The sequence below is a fragment of the Bison bison genome, unplaced genomic scaffold, assembly GCF_000754665.1.
Source record: "Bison bison bison isolate TAMUID 2011002044 unplaced genomic scaffold, Bison_UMD1.0 scf7180017864508, whole genome shotgun sequence".
In the NCBI taxonomy this organism is placed as follows: Eukaryota; Metazoa; Chordata; class Mammalia; order Artiodactyla; family Bovidae; genus Bison; species Bison bison.
Genome location: NW_011495064.1, coordinates 1311946 through 1339014, shown reverse-complemented (window position 1 = coordinate 1339014; position 27069 = coordinate 1311946). Strand labels below are relative to the sequence as shown.

Here is a 27069-nt window from a genome sequence, read left to right as displayed (position 1 = left end):
GAAGGACTGACGCTGAAGCTGAAACTCCAATACTTTGGCCACCTGATACAAAGAACTGACTCATTTGAAAAGACCCTGATGCTGGGAAAGATTGAAGGCGGGAGGAGAAGGGGAAGACAGAGGATGAGATGGTTGGATGGCATCACCGACTCAATGGACATGAATTTGAGTGAGCTCCAGGAGTTGGTGATGGACAGGGAGGCCTGGCGTGCTACAGTCCATGGGATGGTAAAGAGCTGGATACGGCTGAGCAACTGAACTGAACTGAAATAGTTTCTACTTGTGATTTATTGTATTGTATTGAGACAGTCTATGGTTGTATTGTGTACAGTTGTATTGTGTTGAGATAATCCATGGTTTCTTCAGAACTTGGAATTTATTGGTGTTTCTGTCAGGCTTAATACAGTGTATTATTCTAACTTAAAATTCTTGCAATAGACATAGAACCAATCATAAAAATTAAAAATTTATAAGTCAGACAACCAAAATAAAAAACTCTTCTCAGCAAAAGATACTGTTAAGCCACATAGTGGCAGAAAATATTCCCAAAACACACATATGACAAAGAACTCACATCTAAAATATATAGAGAACTTTAGATCAATAAATATTTTTAAAATCCAATTTACACCTGAATAGAAACTTCACAAAAAGATATGTAAGTAGCTAATAAGCACGTGAAATAGTGCCTAACGTGATGAGTCATTTGGGAAAAGCAAATTAAAACCACTTAGAGAAACTACTTTGTACACACTCAAATGGTTAAAAGGAAAAACACTGACAGCAAATGTTGGCCAACTCATGTACTGCTGGTCAGAGTATAATACGGTACAATCAATCAGAGACCAGCAACGACCCAACTCATGTACTGCTGGTCAGAGTACAATATGGTACAATCAATCAGAGACCAGCAATGACCCAACAAGTGCACTGCTACGTATTCATTTAGCCAAGAGAAATGAACATACAGGTCCACAAAGACTAGTTCCTGAATGTGGACACCAGCTTTCTTCATAATAGTCAAATAATGGCAATACACATCCGCAGAAGAATGACTATAAAAACCATGGTATAGTCATACTACTGTCCCAATAAGGTACAGACTACTGATATCTGCAACATCGATGAATCTCAAAAGCATTATGCTGAATGAGGGAAGCTTTACACCAAAGACTACATACTATATTATTTTACTTATATTAAGTTTTAGAGTTGGCAAAACTAACATATGATAGAAATCAAATCAGTGGATGCTTTGATTAAAAATGGCTCAAGAGAACTGTATAGAATCACAGAAATGTTTTGTCCTTAACAGCAGTGTGGATTACATGAGTGTCTATTTGTCAAAACTGATCAAACTGTAAATTTAAGATCTAAACATTCCATTTACGCAAATTATACCTCAATTTTAAAAGAATGTGTTGAAACACAAGAATATACCCATGGAATCTGATATGTTTGAGAACTTAAAGAAACACTGCATAGTAAATGCTGTCACTTAAGGTGATGAATTGGCAGTAAAACATCTATAAACTCAAATTTATAACATACAGCACTATGTATGTTTAGTAATTTTAAGATGATCATTAAAGAGAAAAGTAAATAAATAATCAGAAAACTTGACAGGCCCTATCCTTCAAAATAACTGTCATTCAGTATTAAAATAAGCAAAAGCTGTTAGAAATATGCACAAATCAACACGAACACCACAAATATGGGGGACTGGTACAAGTATCCACAAATTAATTTGTATCAGCAAGAAAAAACAATACTTACGTCATCAGATCCCGTCTCAGAAGGCCTTGCCTTTTTGGGTGCAATGACTGGGGAAAGTGATCCTTCAAAGTCAAACTGGAAGATAACCCCAAAAGAGAAGAGAAAAATCATGTAAATTTATCACTTACAACAGATCAACTTAAAGGACTCAGTAATCAGTTCTACCAATTATGGAAACTGAGGAATGACATCAAATTTCTTTCTCTCATCTGGAAAAACATGATACAAACACCTTTCTTCTAGGGTCATTGTGAAGATTAAATGAAATCATCTATATAAAGCATCTAGTTTGGTGCCTGGGCTCATAGGTTCTGCAACAGTAGCTTCCTTTCCTCCTCACTTCTCTCATGACATAGATCTTCACTCCATTGGTAGAACAAGGACCATTAGTCATATCCAAAACACACCCAGTCTCAGAGAATCAACCCAATGTTAGCCAAATGTCAGAGCTAAGCAAACATACATTTAGACATATATTTGGAGTCTGTCTATAGTGACAGCCCAACAATTCTCTGGCAGAAATGGGTGCTCTCCAAAATCTGAGTTCTCCTCTTTCTTCTGGACCCACAGCCAGGCTGCTGTATCCCAGGCCTCACAGTGAGATGTGGCCCTGTGACAGTGACTATCAATGAGAGTGGACGTCATCAATGCCAGACTAGTTCATGAAAACCTCCCATGCGTGCTCCCCTACGCTCTATCCCTCGCATCTGACTGGGTGGTGTCAACTCTAAGGTGATCTTTGAAGCCTCAGGTTGAAGAGGACAGATGCTCCATTAGCCTGGGTCCCTAATTAAACCATGTGGCCTGTTTACCTGCTAAGCACTGTTAAAGGAACAAGATACACATTTCTGTTGTATATGCCACTATATCTTTCAACGGCTTTCTGTTATAATAGCCTATCCTAATACAGTTACATAAAAGCAGTTTTCTAAAAGTTCAGCCTAATCCAATTTTCTCTGGCATAACCTTAGCCCCTTCTGCTACTTTGCACAGTCACTGAACTATTAGTTCTTCAATCATAACCATATAAAAGGAAAATGGTCTATTTTCCTATGCTATAGAAACCTACATATTTATCAATCTCATTCATCTGAAAGTTGATTTATATATAAAAACTAAACATAAACAGCAATATTTAAAACTGAATATTTAAATATAAAACTGAATAAAGTTAATTTTTAGAACTGATCAAAAGAACAGGTTTTCTTATGAAGTATTCAAAGAAAACAGCCCAAGAAAAAGACAAAACACTGTATGATCTCATTCACTGTGGAATCTGAAGTGTGACACAAATGAACCTACATACAAAACAGAAGCGACTCACAGACACAGAGAGCAGGCTTACCGCTGCCCAGGGATGAGAGGAGGGAGGGGTGGACTGGGAGTCTGGGGTTGATGGATGCAAACTATCACATTTACAATATCAAAGGACGAGGTCCTACTGTACAGCACAGGGAACTATATTCAATGTTCTGTGATAAACCATAATGGCAAAGAATTTTTTTAAAAGAATGTATTAAAAAACACACAAAAAAACTGAGCCCAACTTATATACAATATTATCAAAAAACAAAAATGACAAGAGTAAAATCAAAGCAACAAATGAAATGATTTTACCTGAAACTTTAACCAAATACAGCATGCATACACATACACAGTCTAAGTCCCACAATCAGAAAGAACACCCCTGTTATGGTTGTCAAATTCATTAAGACCTGGAGTTACGGGAAAGAATAGTGGAAACTGATATAGATACCTTTCTGTCACACATATGGATGTTTTATTTTCATTATTTTAATATGTCACTGCTTAGCCAACCCTGTTATGTAATCCTGTGGATCAATGACCTTGATCTATCATAATCCGACTACAAAATATTCATTTATCTGCTTTCTCCTAGGACAGTTGATTCAATGGGAGGAACTATCTGTCTTGCCTAATGCTTATCTGAAAAGCCTGGCTTCATGCTTCGCCCACAGCAGGGACTCAATATCTGATGAAAATATGAGCATCCCAAAGGACAGAACAGTTAACCTCAGATGCAACCACTCACAGAACCTGTGAACCAAAAAGAAACATCATCTGGCCCAGAGCCGTCATTTAACATCAGTAAATTCAGGAAGGCCCAAAGAAATTCCAGAGTCACATAGCTGGTCATTGGCAGAAATTCTGTACTCTTTACTCTCCACCCTATTACTTTACTGAAAACAAAGAGGATATATCTGGACAAAACAAAATAAAAACTATTTGCCATTGAGGACCACTTCATCCTGAGCTTTCACTGTAAGGACAACCAAGACAAGGTTTAACTATGCAGTCATCCAAATAAATGTCAAAGCAACTCAGTCTCAGGGCTCATTTCCTTGTTCCTTCTCTTAGGGCTACCACGCAACAAATTAGTCAGAGTCAGATTCTTCTTTACAAAAGAAATAAGCAGCTGTGTACTCGGTCCTCTCTACAACAGGAAACATGAGGGGTTACTGGCCCTCTGCGAGAGAATGAGGCACAGTGATGTGGATTCATCAAGTCCTGCAGGACAGCAACACGCAGAAACTACAAGAAGCTGAAGCAGACTTATTCATATGTAGAAACCTTCAGTTTCTGTAAGGCTCAACTTTTTCATATTTAATAAAGAATGGAAAAATCTGGACTGAAGTAGCATTCACACAATTGTTTGGAATAAGAAAACTGTCTATTTTCCCAGTAAAACTTTTCCCAAGGAAACTGCAGAAGGCAGTTCTTTCATATGATATAACATATATAAACTCTTAAAAACAATACTTCATTTAGTTGGACAAGGGCTTTCATTCAGCACATGTTCACTAGGCATCCATCCTTGCCCGGCACTGCTATTTACCTTCCTAATGGGAGCAGAGACACACAAAATAAGTAAAATATACAGCATAGCATATTTAACGAGTGCTAAGAGAAAAATAAAACAGGTAACGAGGATAATAAGTGGGAGACAAGGGATAAGTACAACTCTACACAGAAGAGACACAGCAGGCTGCGCTGAGGTGACACCGGGCCAAGGCCTCAGCTCGTCTTGCCTGATGAAGGCATTTTCTCCAGCGTGCATGTGTGCTCAGTCGGGTCTGACTCTGAGACCCCATGGGCTGCAGCCCACCAGGCTCCTCTGTCCATGGGATTTCCCAGACAAGAATACTAGAGTGGGTTGCCATTTCCTTCTCCAGGGGATTTTTCCAATCCAGAGATCAAAGCTGCATTTCCTGCATTGGCAAGAAGATTCTTTACCACTGAGCCATCTGGCAAGCCTGCATTTTCTCCAGAGGGAAGAGCAAGTGTGAAGACCCTGAGGTAGGAACACGCTTGGACACGTTTGTCCTTGTTCAGGACAAACAATGGAAACCAGTGTGCTGGAGACAATGTAAGCGAGGCAGGGATGAATCAGAGGTTAAAAAAAAAAAAATTGGAAAACCCATCCCCATTTACCTATATAGAAATAATAAAAATTCTGAGTTGGCAAAGGTTCAGCACACCAAGAATAATCTGGGTGGTGAAGCAGGCACTTTTAAATGACACTGGTGAGAATGCTGATTGGACAGACAGTCCTTTTTGAACATTATTTGACCCAGTAATTCCTCTTTTAAGGTTCAATTCTTGAGAACTGACTAGAGATCTAAAGATTTGTGTATACAAAAATGTTACTCAAATTACTCATAAGAAAAAAAACTGATTCAGCAATGTTCAATTATTAGCTATTGGGGCTTCCCTGGTAGCTGAGATAGTAAAGAATCTGCCTGTAATATGGGAGACCTCGGTTCTATCCCTGGGTTGAGAAGATCCCCTGGAGAAGGGAATGGCAACCCTCTACTCCAGTATTCTTGCCTGGAGAATCCCATGGACAGAGAAGCCTGGTGGGCTACAGCCCACGGGGTCACAAAGAGCTGGACACAAGCAAGCAACTAATACTTTCACTTTTTCACAATTATGACAAAGCCATATTGTAGCCTATTATGAGAACGATAATCGGGGGAGGGAGGTTGAAGAATTTTTAATATGGGAAATTTTCATTGATATGATATTTATGAGAAGCAACAATGAAAATGTTTACAGTGGTTATCTCTTAGTATTATTTTCTTTTTAATCTCTCCATTTTCCAAATTTTCCTTAGTAAGCATGTATACTTTTATAATGAAGAAAAACAATGACTTTTTTTTTAATGGATTTGCTGGTATGAAACCCAAATGTATTGACAGGTACAGCTGAGTTACCTAGGGAAAGGTAAGTGTGATCTAGAGTGATTTCTTCAGAGTGAACCAGGCAAGGCTGTCCTGGGAAAGACCTCCAGAAGCAAAACGAAAACACCAAGACTGAAGTCCCTACCCTGCTGATTTGTAAATAACCTATGAAGGACCTGTAAGAAAGTTTCTCGGGAGGGAGATGAGGAGCTTAGTTTGTATCATTGACAGACTAGATATTTAGGCTAAAGTACTTTAAATCCCCTTCAAAATTAAACCTTCCTCACAGACCAAGCAATAATGTGGAAAAACAGAGTCTGGGCCTCGAGAAAAGAACATTAAGCCATGAGTCAGAAGATACACCGTAGGCCCAGTTTAGAGATTTCTCTAGTCTGTGATCTCCTTCTGACTCAGTTTCTTCATCAGTAAAATCAAGACTACTCCTACTAATCTAAGCATAATTTACACCCATGTTACAACGATGAAATGAGAAATAACAGTCAAAGTGGTTTACGTTATAAAAACAGAATGATTCTAATTACAAAACATTATCATTAAAGTACTATTTGACTTAAAATGCATAGATACGATAAGCCTTAGCATTATTCCATTTTGATGAATAAGGTATGCCTATTAGTACACTGGCGTGTTACATACTCTGAATGTTGTGTTACCAATTATGCAAACATTACACTGATAACCGTGTATCTCAGGAGGAAAAATGATCATATGTACTCACATTTCTTGTCCATGCTAAGCGGTCTGTGTTATAACCCATCATGTTCATGAGACACGTCACAAATAAGTTCCACTCTGAGTGATCACTGGGCCCTCCTGGGGCACTGTGGACACTGTACCACTTGACGAGCATCTGAACCGCTATTTCTTTCGGCAGAATGAACTTAATCGCTTGCAAACAAGTTTGTACTATTGAAAGCAAAGATTAGTTTTAGTATGCTTTCTGGGCATGCATTTCTTCTCCCCTTTTACTACGGTTTTTAAATCACTGCTATATAAAGGTCAAGCGCCATGAAAAGGGAACTGCCATTAAAGAGCTGGTGGGACACAAACCTGACCTAGCCAGTCATCTGAGTCTGAATTTAACAGGGCTTGTGAGAGGTCTCAGAGCAGTGTTTTCGTCATCAATTTAGGGTCAGAAATAGAATAACCACATAGCCCAGGTTACCTAAGACAGAACTGACTGACATCTGTGGCCCCAACAGCTTCCCATTTTTGCTCTCAAAAATGTCCTAGTTTGGGCAATGAATTAAAGATCACTCTAACAAAACCACACAATTTCTACATTAATAAATTTATATAAAATATTGTTTCAATACTTCAGTAAATACAGAATAATCAATACATACATCCTCAAATAAAAACACTCACCTAGCTTTAAAATATGCTGTAAATGATTAAACATTCTGGTTAACCAAAGCTTTTAACTGTTCATTATTTCTGACAGCCCTGTTTCTATGGTGTTTTACATGCTCTCTGTCTTAAACAGACCAGTCAATACCATGTAGTCTACACCTGTCTTAATGGCTCGATACCATTAGTACGACAATCAGTTACAGCGCTGCACTGTCACACAGCGACTCCCTCAGGGGGCAAGGGCTATGGCTATGAAGAGGCCTAGGTCTGCTTTTAGCAGGAAATGGCCCCGAGCTGCAATGTTTTTGTATACCCACATAGTCTCTTTAGAGGATTTTTTCCTTCCCTTCCCAAATTCACTGTTACCAGGGCCCATCCTTAGCAGTATATGCTTTTTCTCATCAATTTGCTATGTGTGTGCACACACAACCAAGGCTGGAATCAAATGAAACCAATGTCAGAAAAGCAAATAACCAAGTTTGTCATGGTTGAATCCAAAATCAGTGTAAACCAGATACCGACTGAGGTGCTGAGGAAGGTTTTATCAAGTACAAAACCTTCTGTGCACGAACTATGTGACTTCTATTTGCTCCTGCAAGAGTTAAGATTTCACTTTGTTTTTATTTATTTTAACTAATCCATTAATTGTTTTTATACATTTTGGTTAGGCTTATAGTTCTTGAGATCACTGGCTAAATACCTTTTAGAAAAGCAAGGCAGCTCCATACCAACTCAGAGTATCATCTACCACACTGATGAAGAGTACTTCCTAAAATGAGAAAGGCACTCCAACCCACTTGGCAAATTCCAGAGATCACAAAATCTGCCAACATTCTGCACTGGAAGTTGGATTTTGAAACTAACAGACATCCTGAATTTTCTTATATCACACAGGCATTGTTTTCTTAACTTACATTTGTTGGCAAATCTTTTTGATTACATGGTTTTCTTTATTCTACGTTCAGAAATATTCTCCACCTAGTACTTTCCAAATTGCATTTCAATAATTATTCAAGCAGACTCTGATTTTATCAAAATACTTCGGAGTATATTTTTGCTAAAATGTTAAGTTTTCCTCAAAGGCAATTATGTTAATTTCTCAATTATTCTTAACAATTGAGAGATTATTTTTGGATTAAAAACCATCAAATATGCCAAAATCTGTTTTGGTTGCTTGGGCTTGTTTCTCAGACTTTCTTGCAAGAGGCGTGTCCATATGCTGTAATCTCACTGCACAGCGTCCTCCCCCTGAGAAGGCTCACAGAAGTGGAACCAGCATGCGCTCCCGGGCCCCAGCCTTGGCGCACACACGGATGGGCCATACACAGTGCTCGGCGGCGCGTCACTGCTTCTCGGCGCAGGAAGAAGGCCCATCCCGCGGCTCCAAAACAGCAAAACGTTTAAAGCCTCAATTACTAATGTACATCAGCAATTACTCCAAATCTTTTAAATCAAACTAAGAACACATGAACGTGAGGTTTGATCCTCAACCATACCTAATTCAGAGGTGGCAATTTCAGGAATAGTGATCCTCACCATGGAGCCATTACTCAGTTCCTAGGGAGAAGATGGAAACAAATAAGGGCAAGTGAATAGAATCTGTTCATTCTAAATCTCTGGATGTCTAAAAAATAGCTGATGCTTAGCAAGACTGCCTGTCAAAGAAAAATGCAATAAAATAAACGAAAAATAAGTAGTATTTTCAAACAGAACTGAATACTTTGAAATTTCAGACACAACAAATGTGCTTATTTGTAAAACATTAACAAAAACTCTTATCTTTAAACAAAGTGGCTAATTTTCATATAGACACTAAGAGTCACCATCACCAAAAGTCTCACTTTTAACAACAAAAAAATTGTCTATATTAAAATTGAACTGAATGAACAAGCTTTGTTTCCAATACATTTTTTAATAATATAAAAACTTTAGAAAAAAGTGGGATGAAACTACTTTAAAGAAAAATAGGGCAAAAATATGATGTATTACAAGTGCTTTTAAAAAACCACATGGAATATTTGTTTGCACTTTTCAGACAAAACTCTACATTCTGACAAACTTTACATGACAGCCATAATTCTTGGAAAGCTATTCTACCTTTTAAAAATAAATGTGCACACTTACTAGCGTTACCCTGTTACGGACAGGGTCTCTTATAGAATGAATGTAAGTCCCAAGCTGTTGGAAAGTACAATCCTCAGTATAGAGAGAATCATGAAGCTTTGAAGAATCCCTCAGTTCTGGAACTGGGGACACCAGAACCTGTACAGGGTCATAAATACAACACGTGAAGCATTTCTGAGAAATTAGGATGAAGAAATTACATGTCTTTTTTGCAGATGGTCTAACAATTATACACAATGATTTTACACCATTCAGTTAAGTATGACTAAGTAGCCTTTCCCAACGTCCCCACCAAGAGCAGCTATAAAAAGTCAATAAAAACAGGACATCTAATCAATGGCACTGGAGAGCTGTGGAGATAACCTGGACTTGAGGGGCCAAGACCAAGAGAGAAAGGAATCAAAAGTAAGTGGCCCCACAGTTTAATACCACTTGGGATCTAATACCACTTGGTCTATCTTTAATCCCAAGATAAACCCATCTAAAACACAAATCCTAACATTCTTAACTGCAAGCTCTAAAACCTACAATGTCCTACTGACTGCATTCAGAATGAAAAACCTTTTTATCCTTTAATCTTTAAGAGCATGTCAGGTGGAGTGTAAATACCAGCTCTACCACTTATGAGCTGTATGTTTTCAGGTAAGTAACCTCCTTGTATCTCCATGTACATATTTGTAAAACAAGGATTAATATTTTCCTAATAAAGCTGTTTTAAGGGACTAAATGAGTTAATACACATATAATGCTTGGAACAGTATCTAGTACATAGATAATACTAGAATATCCCACCCCTTGCCCTGCCTTACCCAACAGACCACATGGATTTTTAAAAATATTCATTCATTCCACAGACCTGTTGAGTCTTAACTTGTATGCCAAGAGGCGGAGGTACAATTATATGTTGGCAATGTTCTGCACTGACCTGCCTCCATGCCCACGCCCATGGGATTCCTCTTTACCCAAATGCCCCCTTCCACCTGCAAATATTCTATTTGTCCTCCAGGTCCAAACCAAGTCAGACACATGTCTCAGAGTTCCCTGTGCTACAAAGTAGGTTCTCATTAGTTATCTTTTAATAATACGGGACGTTTCACGAATTTGTGTGTTATCCTTGAGCAGGGCCCATGCTAATCTTCTCTATATCATTTCAATTTTAGTATATTGCTGCCGAAGCGAGCATTAAATTATGATTTCTTAAAACAGACAGTACATCTGATTCACACAAGTAAATTGTGAGATCCCTAGATGAAAAAGAATGCATCCCTCTCCTCACTGCAGCATCCTCGAAAAGCACCTCACACATCACAAGAGAAATCACTGCACATTTACCGAATCATTTGTGTTTGAAAATATTCATATTCTACAAGCATTAGCTAAACTTCCAATTTTACAGTTTTTAAAACAGAAAAAAAGTTAACCATGGAAAAAGCTAGTATTTGACCCAACTTTTCTAAAACACTATCAATTTTTGACAACACCTACTCCCCTTCTCACCTCATCCAGGGATCCAAGCAGCTTACTCAGAGGGTTAGCAGTAGTAACGCCGTCAAGCGGGGTGCTGGGCCGAGGCATCGTGTTGGACATGGTCAGGGAGGGAGCTGGCAGCCCAGGAATAAAAACCTTCCCCACCTGAAAGAAATGTAAAAATATGGGGAAAAAATATTAGCTTTCATGTATCATGTTCTTGAATGAAACATTAAGGCATGTAAGCATGTATTTCTTTTGCTATTTCAAAGTTTATGCTCACCACACACAACTAAAAACAGGGAGAATTAAAATTTTAATCACGTATCAAATTCCACCATCCAACTACATACAAACATCTTGACATAATTCTCTTAGTCTGATTCCTTCTTTTCATTACTAAGAACTTTTTGAAGGCAGGAAACAGGGGATATGTTAATACAGTTAGACATTAAACAAAATGCAAGTATACCACACACTTTTCCACCTTATTGGAGGTAAAGGCAGCAGGCACATTAAGCTTTCAGAGATTATAAACATCAGTCTTATTAAGTCGCCTGCCAGAGAGAAAAAAGTGTCATTTATGTCTTGGGGCCAAAAGATATTAAGCTGAAGTGACACTCAAGAAATTAAACCCAACCTAGTCCAAACTGTGCTCTCCAGCTTGCAATCCATCACAAACTCTCAGACACTTCTTCCTCAGGAAACCAGACATAAACTTCTCACTGACCTTCAAAGAGTGAGTCAGCAATCACGCTAATCACTCTTTCTTTTAACCACCCGTAGGATTCTCAGAAAAACAACACAGAAGTTCACGTCCACACAGTCTGAAAACTTTTTTTTTAATTTATTTTTAACTGGTGGCTAACTGCTTTACACTGTTGTGTCTGTTTCTGTCATACACTGTGAATCAGCCATAAATATACAAATGTTCCCCCCTCTTGAACTCTCTCCCAACCCCCTGAAAACTCTTGATAAGACTAAAAGGATATTCAGAACTAAAGCTGAATTTTAACAATATACATATTTATGTATATGTACATAAATATACTATCTGAATACACTACCTGAAAACTGATAAAATTACATAAGTTGTCCAATAAAATCCTTAGGAATAAAAAATAAAAATGACAGTCAGAACTAGCATGTGGAGGTTTTTAAAAAAAAAAACAACATCAGCAACCACCCCTCCAGATCATAAAAATATGGAATAAGCGCATTCTATGCTATTACTCCCACTAACTACCACCACCACAACAGGATCTGCATGAATGTGTGATACAACTAGCTAAGGGCTGTAGAAGGTGAGGAACGCTGACAGGCTGGGGGCCTGAGAACCAGGAATGAAGTATGAACCCCCTACCTTTCTGTTTTCATTTCTCTACCTCTCTACTTGAGCTGCCCTGGTGGCTCAGATGGTAAAGCGTCTGCCTGCAATGTGGGAAACCTGGGTTCGATCCCTGGGTTGGGTAGATTTCCTGGAGAAGGAAACGGCAACCCACTCCAGTACTCTTGCCTAGAGAATCCCACGGACGGAGGAGCCCAATCCCTGGGTTGGGAAGATCTCCTGGAGAAGGAAACGGCAACCTACTCCAGTACTCTTGCCTGGAGAATCCCACGGACGGAGGAGCCTGGTAGGCTACAGTCCATGGGGTTGCAAAGAGTCGGACACGACTGAGAGACAAAACCAGGCCTTGCACTCTTGAGGGGCCTGCAACCCAGAAATGCTCTCAGGCACAGAACAAAAGAGAGCCCACAAATACCCTGCTCTTTTTGCCAAAACTTGGTCAGGAAGAGTGGCCAAGCAGGGAACAAGCACATTCGCCACATCTGCCCCACTTCAGTCAAATACACAAAACTAGCCACAGCCCTGGTGCTGGCCCCATCCAGACCTGTGGATGGAGATGAGGGGCGGGGATCCACCATCCCACCTACGGGGACGAGGCAGCACTCTGCCCCGGCACAAAGCCGGGAGGCCAGGCCTACCCTCTCTGAGCCTCTGCTCTGCAGTAACCAGGCAGCATGGCCTCCCCGCCAATGGCTCTGCAGCTGCAGAGACTGCAGACCCTGCTCTCACGCCAGGCATATGCCCCTCACACCTCCCCACACTGCAGCAATGGTCAAGGGGGAGGAGCCTGGCTCTCATCCTTACTCTGTAGGAATAAGCTGGCCTACCTCTTCCCACCCTTCCTCCACAGACTGCGGGTGGAGCACTCCATTCCAGCCCCACCCTGCAATAACTAGGCAGTAGGGAGTGAGGAGAGGGATCGGGAGGAAGGAAATAGAGAAAAGGACTTTCTAAATATGTGCATGAAATCCTGGGCGGGCCTCTCAGTGACCCCTGTGTGACTGACAAAGACACAGTGAAACATCTGAGAACTAAACACCATTTAGTTCTCAAACTGGCCTCGAGGTAGGGTGGAAGTTCAAGCACACCACAATTTCATCATGGGAGCAGACCCCCAAAAAAAGACCCAATCAGGAAAGGAGTAGCTTAACAAGCTAGAGAACTTTTAGACAATAATCAATCTACCCCAGACAAACACTGAGGAAAAATACTACCGCCTGTGAACAAAGGCCAGGTGGGAGGCTGGACCTTCATTCTCACCTGGCTCTAATGAGGCACTGATTTGGGGGAAAAAAAATAGTACTTTGGATTAGCAATAATGTAATGAAGACTGGGGCTTCCCAGGTGGGAAGCTAGTGGTAAAGAACCCACCTGCCAATGCAAGAGACGTAAGAGATGCAGGTTTGATCCCTGGGTCGGGAAGATCCCTGGAGAAGGAAATGGCAACTCACTCCAGTGTTCTTGTCTGGAGAATCCCATGTACAGAGGGGCCTGGCAAGCTGTGCTCCATAGGATCGCAAAGAGTCGGACATGACTGAAGCACTAACACTAAAGAAGCTTTGAGAATTCACACACTGCTGGAGGCAAGGAGTACAACCTTGCAACCTTGATACAACCTACACTTTGGAAAACAATATGGCATCCCTGGGCTAAGTTGAATATGCATATATTCTAAACACTAGGAGATACATGTTTTTTAAAAACCCTTTTAAGCATTGTTTATCAGAAGAAACAGCGGACACAACAAAACAATCCTCATGGCTGGTAAAGTTCTGGTGTAATTATGCAACGGAAAACTGTGTAAGAGTTAGTCAACAACAGCTTTGTGTCTACAAAATATATCTAAAAATATTCAATAATATGATATTGAGCAAAATAGTCAAGTCAGAGAAGAGTATATGGTATGTTTCATTTATATGAAAATTCATATACAAAGAAACAACTTATTCTTTAGTGATATAATTGCAAAAAGTAGGAACAAAAAACCCGGGACTGATTTATGGCAAGAAAAGACACTGTCTACCTCTGGGGGATGAGGATGACAGGGGAGAGAACACCAGGAGACTAAAACTATGGGCAACATCCTATTTCCTAACCTGGGTAGAGGGCATATGAATGTTCACTTCATTATTCTTCAAATTGTGTGTATTTAAGTGTCATACTTTACACGTGTAAAATTTACATCGTTCTGTATATAAATTTCACAACTGTTTAAAAAGAGACAGCCAACATACTATATAATATACATTTAACGTAATGCAACTTTACTAAAGCTCTGAAAGTTAACAAACCTGACCATACATTAATTTTAAAACTACAATCTTTATAAAACTTCAGTTAACCTTTTCTCCTTTTATTAAAAAATAACTTATCTGCATTCACTGATGCTACCGCAACCACACTGTGTTCCTAATGCCAAGCCATCTAATGACCATGAGACCTAGGCCTCCAGGTTGCTGTCGCTTAGTCGCTGAGTCGTGTCCAACTCCCCCGCGACCCCATGGACTAAAGCCCACCAGGACCCTCTGTTCATGGGGTTTCCCGGGCCAGAATACTGGAATGGGCTGCCATTTCCTTCTCTGGGGATCTTCCCGACCTGGGGATCAAACGTGCATCTCCTGCATTGGCAGGCTGGTTCTTCATCACCACCAGGAAGTACTCCAAATAAGGTTCAACCTAAACCCAAGGGTTCATTTTCAACTCTTATAGAAATCTGCCAAATTCCAGTCATGAGGTAACAAATTTTGAATACCAACTAACACTAAAAAATAACAATTAAAGAAGCAGTCCTACGACAGCCTGGGGTGCTATGTGTTACTTACCCGCACCACCCCTGTATACAGCACCAGGTTTCCACTGCTTTCCAGGACCAGCATAGTGTCTATCTTCTTGAAAAAAAAAAAAAAAGCAAAAAAATTTTTTTTCCAATTGTGCAAATTAGAAAGTATAAAGAGTTTCAACTTCTCAAGAAATATGCCTGCATTTACCTCCACTGGCGCTGCATCCTTTGCCTGGATGTTCGTGACAGAGCCGAAGATGAGCTGCGTTTTATCATTACTCTCTTGAAACTTTACACATCTAAACATTCAAATTAAAAAACAAATATACTATTGATACATGCAACAAACCTGTACTTATACTTAATTCAAGGGTATTAGGCTGACTGTTAAACGCCCATTTCAGAAGGTTACTTACTGTTGGGTTCCATATATATAACATCTTCAATGACAAATGACAAGATTACAGAGACAGAGCAGATTAGTGGCTGCCAGGGACTGGGGACAGTGGGAGGTGGGTGTGACGGGCATGCTTAGCCACTCAGTCGTGTCCAACTCTTTTGCAACCCCATGGACTGTAGCCCGCCAGGCTCCTCTGTCCACGTGATTTTCCAGGCAAGAACACTGGAGTGAGTTATGATTTCCTCCTTCAGGGGATCTTTCCGACCCAGGGATCGAGCCTCTGTCTCCTGCATCTCCTGTGGCAAACGGGTTTCTTACCAGTGAGCCACCTGGGAAGTCCAGGGTGTGGAGTATGTGACTCTAAAGGGTAGCTAGCATGAGGGAGATCTGCGAGGTGATAAAGAAGTTCAGAATTTCGACTGTGGTGTCTACACACAGCGACACGTGAGAAAACGTCACTGAACCACACGCACACGCACACGAGCACATGTAAAGCTGACGGCTTGAACAAGGTCTGTGCCCTGTACTGCTGTCAGTTTCCTTGCTTGGGTAACGCACTGTGGTTGTGTAAGATGTTACCTCTGGGGACAAGTACTACATTACAACTTCCTATGACCTGTAATAATTTCAAAATTAAAGGGTCACTACATTGGCAAATATATGAATACATATTTCACCTAAGAAGATAAACAAATGGCTAATAAGTGCATGAGAAGATGCTCAACATCTTAAGTCATCAGGGAAATGCAAATTAAAACCACTTCAAACACACCAGAATGGCTACGATCAAAGAAAATAACAATATCAAATGTTGTCAAGGATGAAAAATTGGAACACTCAAAAATTGCTGGGCGGAATGTAAAATGGTGCAGTTTAGTTGGAAAACAAATTTGGCAATTTAAAAGCTGCCAATGAGTCCTCTTTCCAGCATCTTTCCGTGCTGCCAGAATGGTGCACATGAGTGTCCTGGCTGAAGCTCTCAAGAGTATCAACAATGCCGAAAAGAGAGGCAAACGCCAGGTCCTTATTAGGCCGTGCTCCAGAGTCATCGTCAGGTTTCTAACTGTGATGATGAAGCATGGCTATATTGGCGAATTTGAAATCATGATGATCACAGGGCTGGGAAAACTTCTGTGAACCTCACAGGCAGGCTAAGTAAGTGTGGAATGATCAGCCCCAGATTTGATGTGCAACTCAAAGATCTAGAAAATGGCCGAATAACCTGCTCCCATCCCATCAGTTTGGTTTCGTTGTACTGACAACCTCAACTGGAATCATGGACCATGAGGAAGCAACGAAAACACACAGGAGGGAAAATCCTTGGATTCCTTCTCTAGGGATGTAATACATACAAATAAAATGCCTCAGAGGACCAAAAAAAAAAAAAGCTGAAAATGAATTTATCATTTGACCCACTCCTAGCTATCTACCTATCTATGAACATGAATCACATATGTCCACACAAAGATTCTGGCTCCAGTGATCATAGTGCCGTAACTCACAACGGTCAAGAGTAGAAACAAACCAAATGTCCATCAACCAATGAACAAAATGTGGTACTACACAGTAAGAGGAATAAAATGTTTGTGCATGCTACAACATGGGGGGTCCTAAAAAACATGCCAAGAGAAAGAAGGTTACAGACACAAAAAACTATCTATTGTATGATTCTATTTATATAAAATATCCAGCAAAGGCAAATTTGCAGGGGCAGAAAGCCTATATTCTGGTGGTCTGAGGTCGGGAATGGGAACACAGACTGACTAAAATCAAGCACAAAAGATCTTTCAAAAGTGATAGAGGAAGTTTTAAAACTGGATTGTGGTGATGTTGCACAATTGTAAATTTACTAAAAATCATTTAATTATACACTTAAAACATGTTAACTTCATGGTATATAAATTATTTCAATAAAGTTATTATGCAAAAAAAAAAAAAAAGAGAGAGAGAAAGAGAAAAAAGAAAAGAAAGAACAGCCCTAGAGATAGAAGCACAGGTTCAACTCCTGGGTCAGGAAGATTCCCTGGAGAAGGAAACTGCAACCCACTTCAGTATTAACTGGAGAATTCCATGGACAGAGTATCCTGACGGACAACAGTCCACAGAGTCATAAAGAGTCAGACACAACTGAGCGACTAAGCCCTAAACACAAATGTATTTACACGGATTAAATGAGAAACATAAACACACTTACCGTAACTGGAGCTCAGACTCTACTAAATAGCACAAGAACTTCTGCCCACATAGGTCAGATGTAATAAAGACTTTGGAGGCCTGTGAATTTTTCTTCCTGTAATAGATATATTAATAAAGAAAATGGTGGCACTGGCTTAAAAATCTACCTCAGATATTAATAAAAAGTCTTTGAAAATACAAGAAATACTAATTGGGCCAAGCAATAACTTTGAAGACACAAAAGCACTTCTAAGAACTGAACTTCATCATCTCTAAGATTCCTCTCAGCTCTGATTCTGAGTCCACTACATAGCTTTTTGGGGGAAAATTACAATAAACGTAATCATTACCTTTTTAATTCTACACTATGCTAGTTGCCTACAGCCAAAGTAATGCAAACTTGAATTCCTATCTCTTACAAGGTCTAAGGGGTCAGACTTTTTATAACATGACTTCTCCAATCTATCCTTACTCTCTAAGATTAGGTTCCACTTTACCTCTCTTTTTTTTAAACCATACCCAAACTTCTCTATTCTCTGCAAAAGTTTCTTTGCAGAGCGGTGCAGAGGACTGGAACTGTAAAATAAGCATCTGCAATATATCCAACTTAGCAATAAGGTATTTAAGGAGAAATGACTTTTTTTTTCTTTTAGTGACAGTATTTTCATTCCATTTACTTATTTTTTTAAATTTGGGGCCATACAATGCAGCACATAGGATCTCAGTTCCCTCATCAGGGATTGAACCTGTGACTCCAACCCCCACCCCACATTGGCAGCATGCAGTTAACCAGAGGATCACCAGGGAAGTCCCAAAACAAATGATTTTTAAATACAGGGAATTTTTGTTATATACAAGGAACAAAAATGGAACCTACTTCAAGCCTGTACTCACATCTTCACTCTCCTCCAAGTGTCACTGACCTGCTGGCCTAAGAGCACGGGTGTGGCCTCCATCTCACGGGAGCCCCAGTGCGGCCTATTTGATAATCATCACGTTCTTTCTCCCCAGGGCCAGTCTCTGCTCCTGAGCGCCTGTCTGGTTCCTTGTTCCATCAATCACTTCCTCTTCCCTGTATTTTCAATGCTCTCCTGCTCTGGGTGTGTAATCTTTGCAGCCTACTCTCTCACTTTAAAATGAGTCTTTAAATACACAGATGTACTAAAACATCAGATTATATGAAGGACTTACTAGTCGCTTAGCTGACTGTAAAAATGGTAGTGTGGTTCGGTAAAAAAAAGCGTCCTTACTTTCTAGAGAAACACACTGAGGAATTTAGGGGCAAAGAGGAAGATGAATTTTCTCTAACATAGTTTAGGAAAAATGAAACCCTCCCTGGACCCTGAGGTGCCTCCAGCTAGTTTTGGACCCTCATTCCCACTCAAAGGACTCTGTGGACAGTCTGTGTATCCATGCTCACCCCTCCAGTCCCCACTGACTTTTTCCACCCCATCCCACTACACCCTACCCCACGCAAGGTGCTCTGGACAAAGTCACCGGGAACTCACTGCCAGCAGGTACTGCCTCTGAGCCCACCCTCACTGCCAATCTTCACCTGCATCTGACAACACTGACACCTTCATCTCAAGCCTCCTTTCTCATGTTCCATGATTGTCCTGCTGCTTCCCCTCCCCCCGACCTCCCTTGCTCTGTCTGTCTGCAGCAACCTTATCTCTTTTCACCAACCTCCTCCCCAAACGTTAAGTTCCCAGGACTTCAGTCCCTAGCCCTTTTTGGTTCTACACAGCCTGGTTTTAACTATTCAGAGGTCACAGACTGGGAATCTAATGAATGTTAAATCCTCTTCTAAAGAAAAGGCCTAGACACCACCCGTACCTTTGATTACTATCTTTGATCCCAGAGGGTTACCAGAACCCCTGTTCATCCACAGGCCCTCCAGAACCCCAGGAACTCAACCTCTACACACACTATAAACTCCAATCCACCTGCCTTGCCTCAGTCCCCACTGTTAAGTGACTGCTCCTCCCCCTGTCCTTATGACTCACACATAAAGCACCTCCTTACAGCTTTCATGAGACAGAACAGCCCCAACGGCTCTCTCTCTCTACCTCCTCTTTCGCAGCCCTTTCCCCTTCTCCTACATAAACAAATTGACAGTATTTTTAATTCCTGGAACATACCACACATTCACACTTCCTAACTTTTCTCCTGATCCCCTCTAACGACTGTGCCTTCTCCACTTACCCACCCAGAAAATACCCAGCTGTCTTTTCAAAGTCCTGTCTGCAGATGTGCAGTGCCACCACCCCCCAGATGTCTCTTTTTTGAGGACAGGGACAGTGACCTGCTTGCTGATAAACCACAGCCACTAACACACACACTGGCACTGACTGAATGAAGGATTAAAGAGAACATAAAAGGAGGAAGGTCGTGTAGAATGGAGGTCTGAGTGGTGTTTCACACAACAGCTGATACTCAACTAACAAAGACAAAACTTCAGAAAAATGCTATAAAACCCCAAGTTGCCTAAACTACACAAATTAACTGTTTTTCCCTAAAACAGCAAACACTTCAAACGGGAGAGATTACTACTACAAAGTGAAGGAGGAAACAGCAAATAACAAAAGAATATTTTTATGATCATCTTAATATCACTAATATTCTCTACTGAAACTTAGGTAGCCTTTAATATATATTTCTATGCATTTTTGTAAGTATTTGTAACTGCTTATAGCAAGAAGCTTTACACAGAATATCAAGTGTTTTCTAAAACTTTTAGCATCATTTTTCTCTCAATATAAAAATATATCCTCCAAACCTCAGGCGAGTAATCGTTTCTGTCCATAAGTGGTCGATACAAAGCTCAGGAACAATGGGCTCTGTTTCTGGCGCAAGAAAGGAGCCATTAGAATTACTACTTGGAGAATGAGAAAAACTGTGTCTCTTTGGAGACTGATTATGGCTTGAAAGGTTGAACCTTTGCACCCCTGAAAAAGAGTACACTCCTAAGGCAGGCGAATGAGCACGACTGCAAAACAAACAGAAAAGAGGGCACCATAATTAACAACACAGGCTGACACGGCGCACTTTCCAATAAAGCTTTCCAAACTCGATGTAGTCATGCAAATATTCAAGGCAGAAACCCAGTCAGAAATACAATTAAAAAAACAAAAAAAAACAGCTACTTAAATGGTTTAACACGCTTTATTATATTCTAAAGATTTAGAACTCCTGCTGGAATAATTCTTTTTTTAACTGAAAATCAGTTCATCTTCTGCCTCAGAAAAGGAATCGCTTAGATTATTCAAAAAAGTCTAAACTATGTTCTTAGGTACTCAGACATATACATATGAACAAAACCCAGATTATATAGATACTAATAAAAACAAAAGCTAAAGCAAACTAAGACAAAAGAAAACAGTACCAAAATATCTCAGGAATTAATATTCACCAAACTGCTGCCAAGCAGTGGTAACAATTTGGCACTCTTAACAACAAGAATTGGCAGCTTCTACACATGACTTGCTGGCAAGGCAACACAGTAGGCCTGGAATCTTGGTAAAAATAGCTCAATGGGCATACTGCTTTTTTTTCTAAAAGGTACTCAGAAGCTGTCAAGAGAAATTTTAAATCCTTCCAATCACAACAGAAAGTTTAAAAAGAAGGTATCTTTTTCTTGAGACATCTTGTTTAAAACCAGGAAACACGTCCACACTGAAGTCCCACCTGAGAGCTGCCATGTTGGAAATGGAAGGTGAACGAGAGTGCAGGCTGGGCGAGGAGGCGGAGCGGCTCTGGCTGTGGATGGAGGAGTAGTTCTGGAAGGGGGAAGCCACGGGGGAGTCGCCCTTGGAGAGGCTTCTGAGGTGTGCTGTGAGCGAGCTGCTAGTAGCCACGTTCTGGGGGGTGCCCCCCTGTTCAGAGAACTTTAAAACAACATTCCCTTCCTTAAGTCAAAATGAAGGGGGATGGGGAGGTAATCATTAGATTAGAAGGGCAATTTCCTTTCAGGGTAGTTGCCAGTTATTAAAGATATAACATTTTTTTCCCTAAGATACTCAATTTATTTCACGAGTCTTCTAAAAGCATACAAACAAATATCATACATTAGCACACATATACGGAGTCTAGAAAGATGGTGTGCTGCCAGTGAGTCTATTTGCAGGGCAGCAGTGGAGAGGCAGGCATGGAACAGACTGAGGACACAGTGCGGGAAGCAGAGGGGGGACGAGTGGAGAGAGTAGCATGGAAGCATACACGCTACCACACGTAAAACTGAGAACCCGTGGGAGTTTGCCGTGTGACTCAGGGAGCTCAAACCGGGGCTCTCTGACAACCTAGCGGGGGTAGGCTGGGGTGGAAGGAGGGAGGCAGGTTCAAGGGGGAGGGGACATATGTACACCTATGGCTGATTCATATTGATGTATGGCAGAAACCAAGAGAATACTGTAAAGCAATTATCCACCAATTAAAAATAAACAAATTTTAAAAATAATTTTTAATGAGTAGCAAAAAAAAAAAATATGCAAGTTTTCAGTATTAACTATCTTCTTCTGTTAAGAAGTGACTTGCCTTCACCCTTACCTCTGTTTTGACTCTCCGGAGAGCCCACACAGAGTGCAGACCTTGAACAGTGTCATAGGTCATGACAATGGAGGGATCGGTGTGGAGAAAGACAATTTTCATTGCATGATCTACAACATACTGTACCCGTGATGAACCAAAAAGACCTTAAAGATAAAACAGAAATGATCAAGTATAGGACAATGGGCTTCACAAGACTTGTTTATGAAGTGACTCTTGCAATTCCTAAAGACACAGAGAAATGAAGGTAATAAAGGCATGAAATCCATTAATATATTAATATGACATAATTAACTCTCCATTTTTAATACATTTACTTTGGGCATCAATTTCTTCAAATATATTAAAGATGAGAATGTTATGAGCTTTTATATCACACACATGTACTTAAATGTTAATGAATTTAAGCCATTAAACTCATCAACCACAGGTAAAAGGTCCATGATTCCTTTAATAACTGACTTATTCATAAATTTTAATCAACTATTCTGCCAAATTTGACTTCCTTAGTGGTTCTTTTCCTCTGTATGAAATCTGTCCTCGATGGTAACCATTCAAACAGTGCTGAACAATACACTGCTGTTTCTGTTTTACTGGGAAGACACGCAAAAATAAGTTTTTTCCTAGTGAGTTCAGCTTTTCTATCTATAGTACCACAAACAAGTTCCTATTTCCTTATTTGACAGTTTCCAAAATGTTTTCCTCTCAACATATTTAAAAAATTTAAAAGAATTGGGTTATAAAATTAAGAAGTACATTATAAAGAAAGAAAAATCACTCGTAATTCCACTCAAAATAATTATTACTAAAATTTTTAGGAGCATTCCTCCTAGTTTTGTTTTCCTGTACAGACATATTTTTTGTTTTTACAAAATTAGAATCATATTCCATTTAGTTTTGTACCTTACTTAACATGAATAAGCAATTCCTGAGATTATCAAATATTATTCAAAAATTTGAGCAATAATGGCCGCATACCATTCAACCATATGCTCTGACACGTGTGCTTAGGTTGTTTGTAGTTGTTAGCAGTATAATATAGAATTATCAACAAACTTTTCTGTATAAGGCCAAAGAGTAAATAGTTTAGGCTTTGTCACCACCTTCACAAAGTGAATCAGTAGCGTAATTTATTTTGTTTTTTCCTACAACCTTTTAAAAAGGTTGAAACCACTCTTAGCTCATAAGGCTTAGGAAAATAAGCTGGATTTATCTGCAGTTTGCCAAGCCCTGATAGAGAAGATAAAAATCTCAGTGGTATTTCAGAATATATACTAGGGACTATGTCCTTAAAACTGGTTAAAAAACATAATTTTTTTTTAGCCTTCAAGTATCATTATTCATAATAACCTATGTTTGATCACATTTAAAATTTTAAAATAAGCATCTAGAAATACGTCTAGAAAATATTAAAAAAATTGAGTCCCAGAAAATTATATTATGAGCAGGGTAAGTGAAATATTAAAATTTACACCATAAAGGTCTAAGGCTCTCCATTTCTTTTTTCCAGAAAAAAGAAACAATTTTAGTTTATCTAAGTCCTGTTGATTTATTATTAATTACTGAGAAACAGAGTACAGAGTCATCTACAGCTAAGTTAGAAAATCTATCACTATTCCTGGCTCTATTTTTACTAAAAGAAGAGTTGTTTAAAGTCAATACCAGGATATTCAATGAAGTAATTAATATGAATTATTTTCATAATTATTTTTTAATGCTTAAATTATTTTACCTTTATAAGACAAATCAAATTTTCATAACCTCCTTTATTTCCTCCCCACTCCCAAACTCAAATAAGAGTCTGAGTAAAAGAATTTATAAAAATACACTCACTTCCAGATTTGCAAACTAGTGGTGTAATTTCATCCAGTGGATGCAGCATGCTGAACAGAGTGGGTAAAGGTTCTCTAGTAAGGACAAATAAACAATCAATCACCAACTCCATTTGTGCACAAATTTTGAACATTCTCTGCAAATAAATGTCTTCTGCAGACTAGCAACTAGAAATCTACAGTCTCGAAGAGCAACCCTCTAAACTCTGACATACCGTTTTTCACAGCATCTTCGATTTTCTTTCTAGAAATCTCTCTTATGCAGAGTAAGTCTACACACACACACACACACACACACACACACACACACAGAGCACAGAATCAGTGTAGCCCAGGGAGGACCCGCAAGCAGCCGTCACCACCTTACAGACCAACCAAGAGAGGGGTGTAAGGCAGTCATTTTTAAAAAACACTTTTCTTAGTGGCACTGTGTCTGACAGCTAGGAAAGAAATTTAGTCCCCTAGACCTATTTACAAAGGCATGTACTTTAAAAAGGAAGAAGAATAAATGCTTCAAGTAAATTAAATGGCTGCTTTTTAAGGAGTGACTGAAAAAAAAGGAAAAGAACGGACCTTCTATCTGAACACAGAAAGAGATCACAATCTGTAAGCAACCTTCTCCAAACTTAGTATCTACTCCTTGCAACACACTGACAGGTAACTGGATGTTCCTGCCCTTCGGCGAGCTGAGAGCCGATTAGGGAGACAAACTAAACACATTACCACTTACTACACACCTAAGACTAGGAAGCTCTATGTCAAAGATTGTACACATTAGCTCATTAAAACTCTGCATAAAACCTAGCAAGTAAAGACAGTATTCTTCCTTTAACAGGTAAGGAAACTAACGCCAAAGCTAAAGATTTGCCCAAAGTAACATAATGGAAAAAAATGGCAGAGCTAAGAACTAAGTCTTACTATCTTTAAGCCAAGAGTTCGCTCAGTTTTACTACCTGGGGGACAAAAGCTGAGATAATTAAGTGCCAAGAGAGAAGTACCAATAGAACTCACAAGTGTACAATGATGAGGTGAGAGAAAAGGCATCTATCTGCACTGACAGCATGGTAATTTTCATCATCCCAAACTTTTGGGCAAGCAATTTTACCTAAGAACCAACAGAAAAAGCCCAAGGAATCATATTCTGACCTGCATACCTGGGTGGGCCTGGAGGAACCTCACATGAAGAGCTGCTTCGTTCGAACAGCAATCCATACTTGGTGGGCCAAACATTTGCAACCTATTTGGTAAAAGGGTAAGGAAAAACAGAAGTAAAAGAAATGACTCTTTATAACATGTTTTTATGAAACAATATAGAACATTAGATTTTTCTTCCAATATAATAAGAGCTTTGCAGACTAACCATCTATAATTCTAACAAGGAAATCTAAGAGAAAATCAAATATACGGAAGAGAAGTTTTATCTAATATTCCCACCAGTGCTAATATCAGTACCAAACTGACAATGTGATTAAAGGGTAATGACTGCATTAGGGCATGAAAAAAGATAATGAGAAACAGGAAAAACACTAATATTGCTCAAATGGTTGAGTATAACCAAAGTGATTTCTTACAAATGTACTTAAAATGAAAAAAAAAAAAAAAATTCCCAGAAAAGATTTCACAATTCACTTCACTAGATAATTTACCTTTTAGGCAAAGGATGGAAATGGCAAGCAATTACAGCTGCTAAAATTTAGCTATTTTATTTCAGTAAAAATAACATTTGTGATTACACAATGTGAGAGCAGCAGTACTTCTGAAATCAATTAATTCAAGAATAAGCTCCAATAAAACACAAAAAGATTGAAACACTCAGACTTACCTGAAAAGGTAAAGAAGCTATGTAATCCTTTCCTTCTATGCTATGCATGTTGATACATGAGCTTTGCAATATACATATGCATCTTTCCACTTCATCACTACCTGAAAAGGGAGTACAAGATACATGCTTTTTTTTTTTTTTTTTTTCAAAAAAGGTTCCCAAATACAAGTTACAATTTCCAATAGCACAAATTCTTTAATGAACAACATAAAAATGCTCAAGGTAAGCCACTATTATTAGTGGCTACCTATTTTGACTGGAAAAAAAAAATGAGATAAACATTTTGAATCATAAGATCAAATAAAATTTCAAAAAGAAACTTACTGTAGTCCTTATCAGACTTATCCTGTGATATAATGAAGTCACACCACAACGCCTAAAATCAAAACAAAATGCTTACTTAAGAAAATGGTATCTAAAAATAACCTATTAATTAATAATATCTAAATAATAGTGTCATGTACATAACTGTCCCACCTTATCAGCTCAACACATACATATGGGAATAAGGAAAAATAAGATAAAATTAGACTAATGATAACTATTTTCAGATAAACTATGTCTGCTAATAAGGTTTATGAAGAGAAAAGGGAAGACAAAAATCAACAAACCTACTAGATAGAAGCTTTGAAGCAGAAGTGAATTCAAATAGAGATTCAATCTATATTAAACACTATATCCTATACAAAGCTAAAGATTATTGTAAAAGCTGAAAACTGCCAAGCTATTTCATAATCTCCAGACTTACCTAATGATCTTATCACTCTTTGACACACCTAGAAATCCCTCATTAAACGCTCATTTTAAAAATGTGTGTGTGTGTGTGTACGTACATACCAGGAAAACTTTTAAAAACCATTAAACTTTAACTGGCATGCTTGACAATCACATCGAAATTATCTAAAGAACGCTAGACTGGAACAAACACAAGCTGGAATCAAGATTGCCGGGAGAAATATCAATAACCTCAGATATGCAGATGACACCATCCTTATGGCAGAAAGTGAAGAACTAAAAAGCCTCTTGATGAAAGTGAAAGAGGAGTGAAAAAGTTGGCGTAAAGCTCAACATTCAGAAAACTAAGATCATGGCATCTGGTCTCATCACTTCATGGGAAATAGATGGGGAAACAGTGGAAACAGTATGAGACTTTATTTTTCTGGGCTCCAAAATCACTGCAGATGGTGACTGCAGCCATGAAATTAAAAGATGCTTACTCCTTGGA

At 39.2% G+C, this 27069-nt stretch overlaps 1 protein-coding gene and 1 pseudogene across 3 annotated transcripts in view; one reads left to right on the top strand and one right to left on the bottom strand.

Moving 5' to 3' along the window:
• ANAPC1 (anaphase promoting complex subunit 1) overlaps positions 1 to 27069 on the bottom strand; it is a 109245-nt gene that overhangs the window by 65628 nt on the left and 16548 nt on the right. For 2 of the 3 annotated variants that reach the window (XM_010829546.1, XM_010829547.1), the window contains exons 6-20: positions 26169 to 26220; positions 25845 to 25945; positions 25177 to 25259; positions 24024 to 24097; positions 22191 to 22336; positions 21333 to 21553; positions 20425 to 20634; positions 17665 to 17760; positions 15279 to 15369; positions 15114 to 15179; positions 10974 to 11108; positions 9477 to 9614; positions 8849 to 8909; positions 6718 to 6905; positions 1777 to 1851 (exon numbers count right to left, since the gene is read on the bottom strand). In XM_010829546.1, the coding sequence (XP_010827848.1) occupies positions 1777 to 1851; positions 6718 to 6905; positions 8849 to 8909; positions 9477 to 9614; positions 10974 to 11108; positions 15114 to 15179; positions 15279 to 15369; positions 17665 to 17760; positions 20425 to 20634; positions 21333 to 21553; positions 22191 to 22336; positions 24024 to 24097; positions 25177 to 25259; positions 25845 to 25945; positions 26169 to 26220 (1737 nt within the window). The remainder of the gene's footprint in view (positions 1 to 1776; positions 1852 to 6717; positions 6906 to 8848; positions 8910 to 9476; positions 9615 to 10973; positions 11109 to 15113; positions 15180 to 15278; positions 15370 to 17664; positions 17761 to 20424; positions 20635 to 21332; positions 21554 to 22190; positions 22337 to 24023; positions 24098 to 25176; positions 25260 to 25844; positions 25946 to 26168; positions 26221 to 27069) is intronic. The other variant, XM_010829548.1, reaches the window with a different exon arrangement.
• LOC104980777 lies at positions 16159 to 17380 on the top strand (annotated as a pseudogene).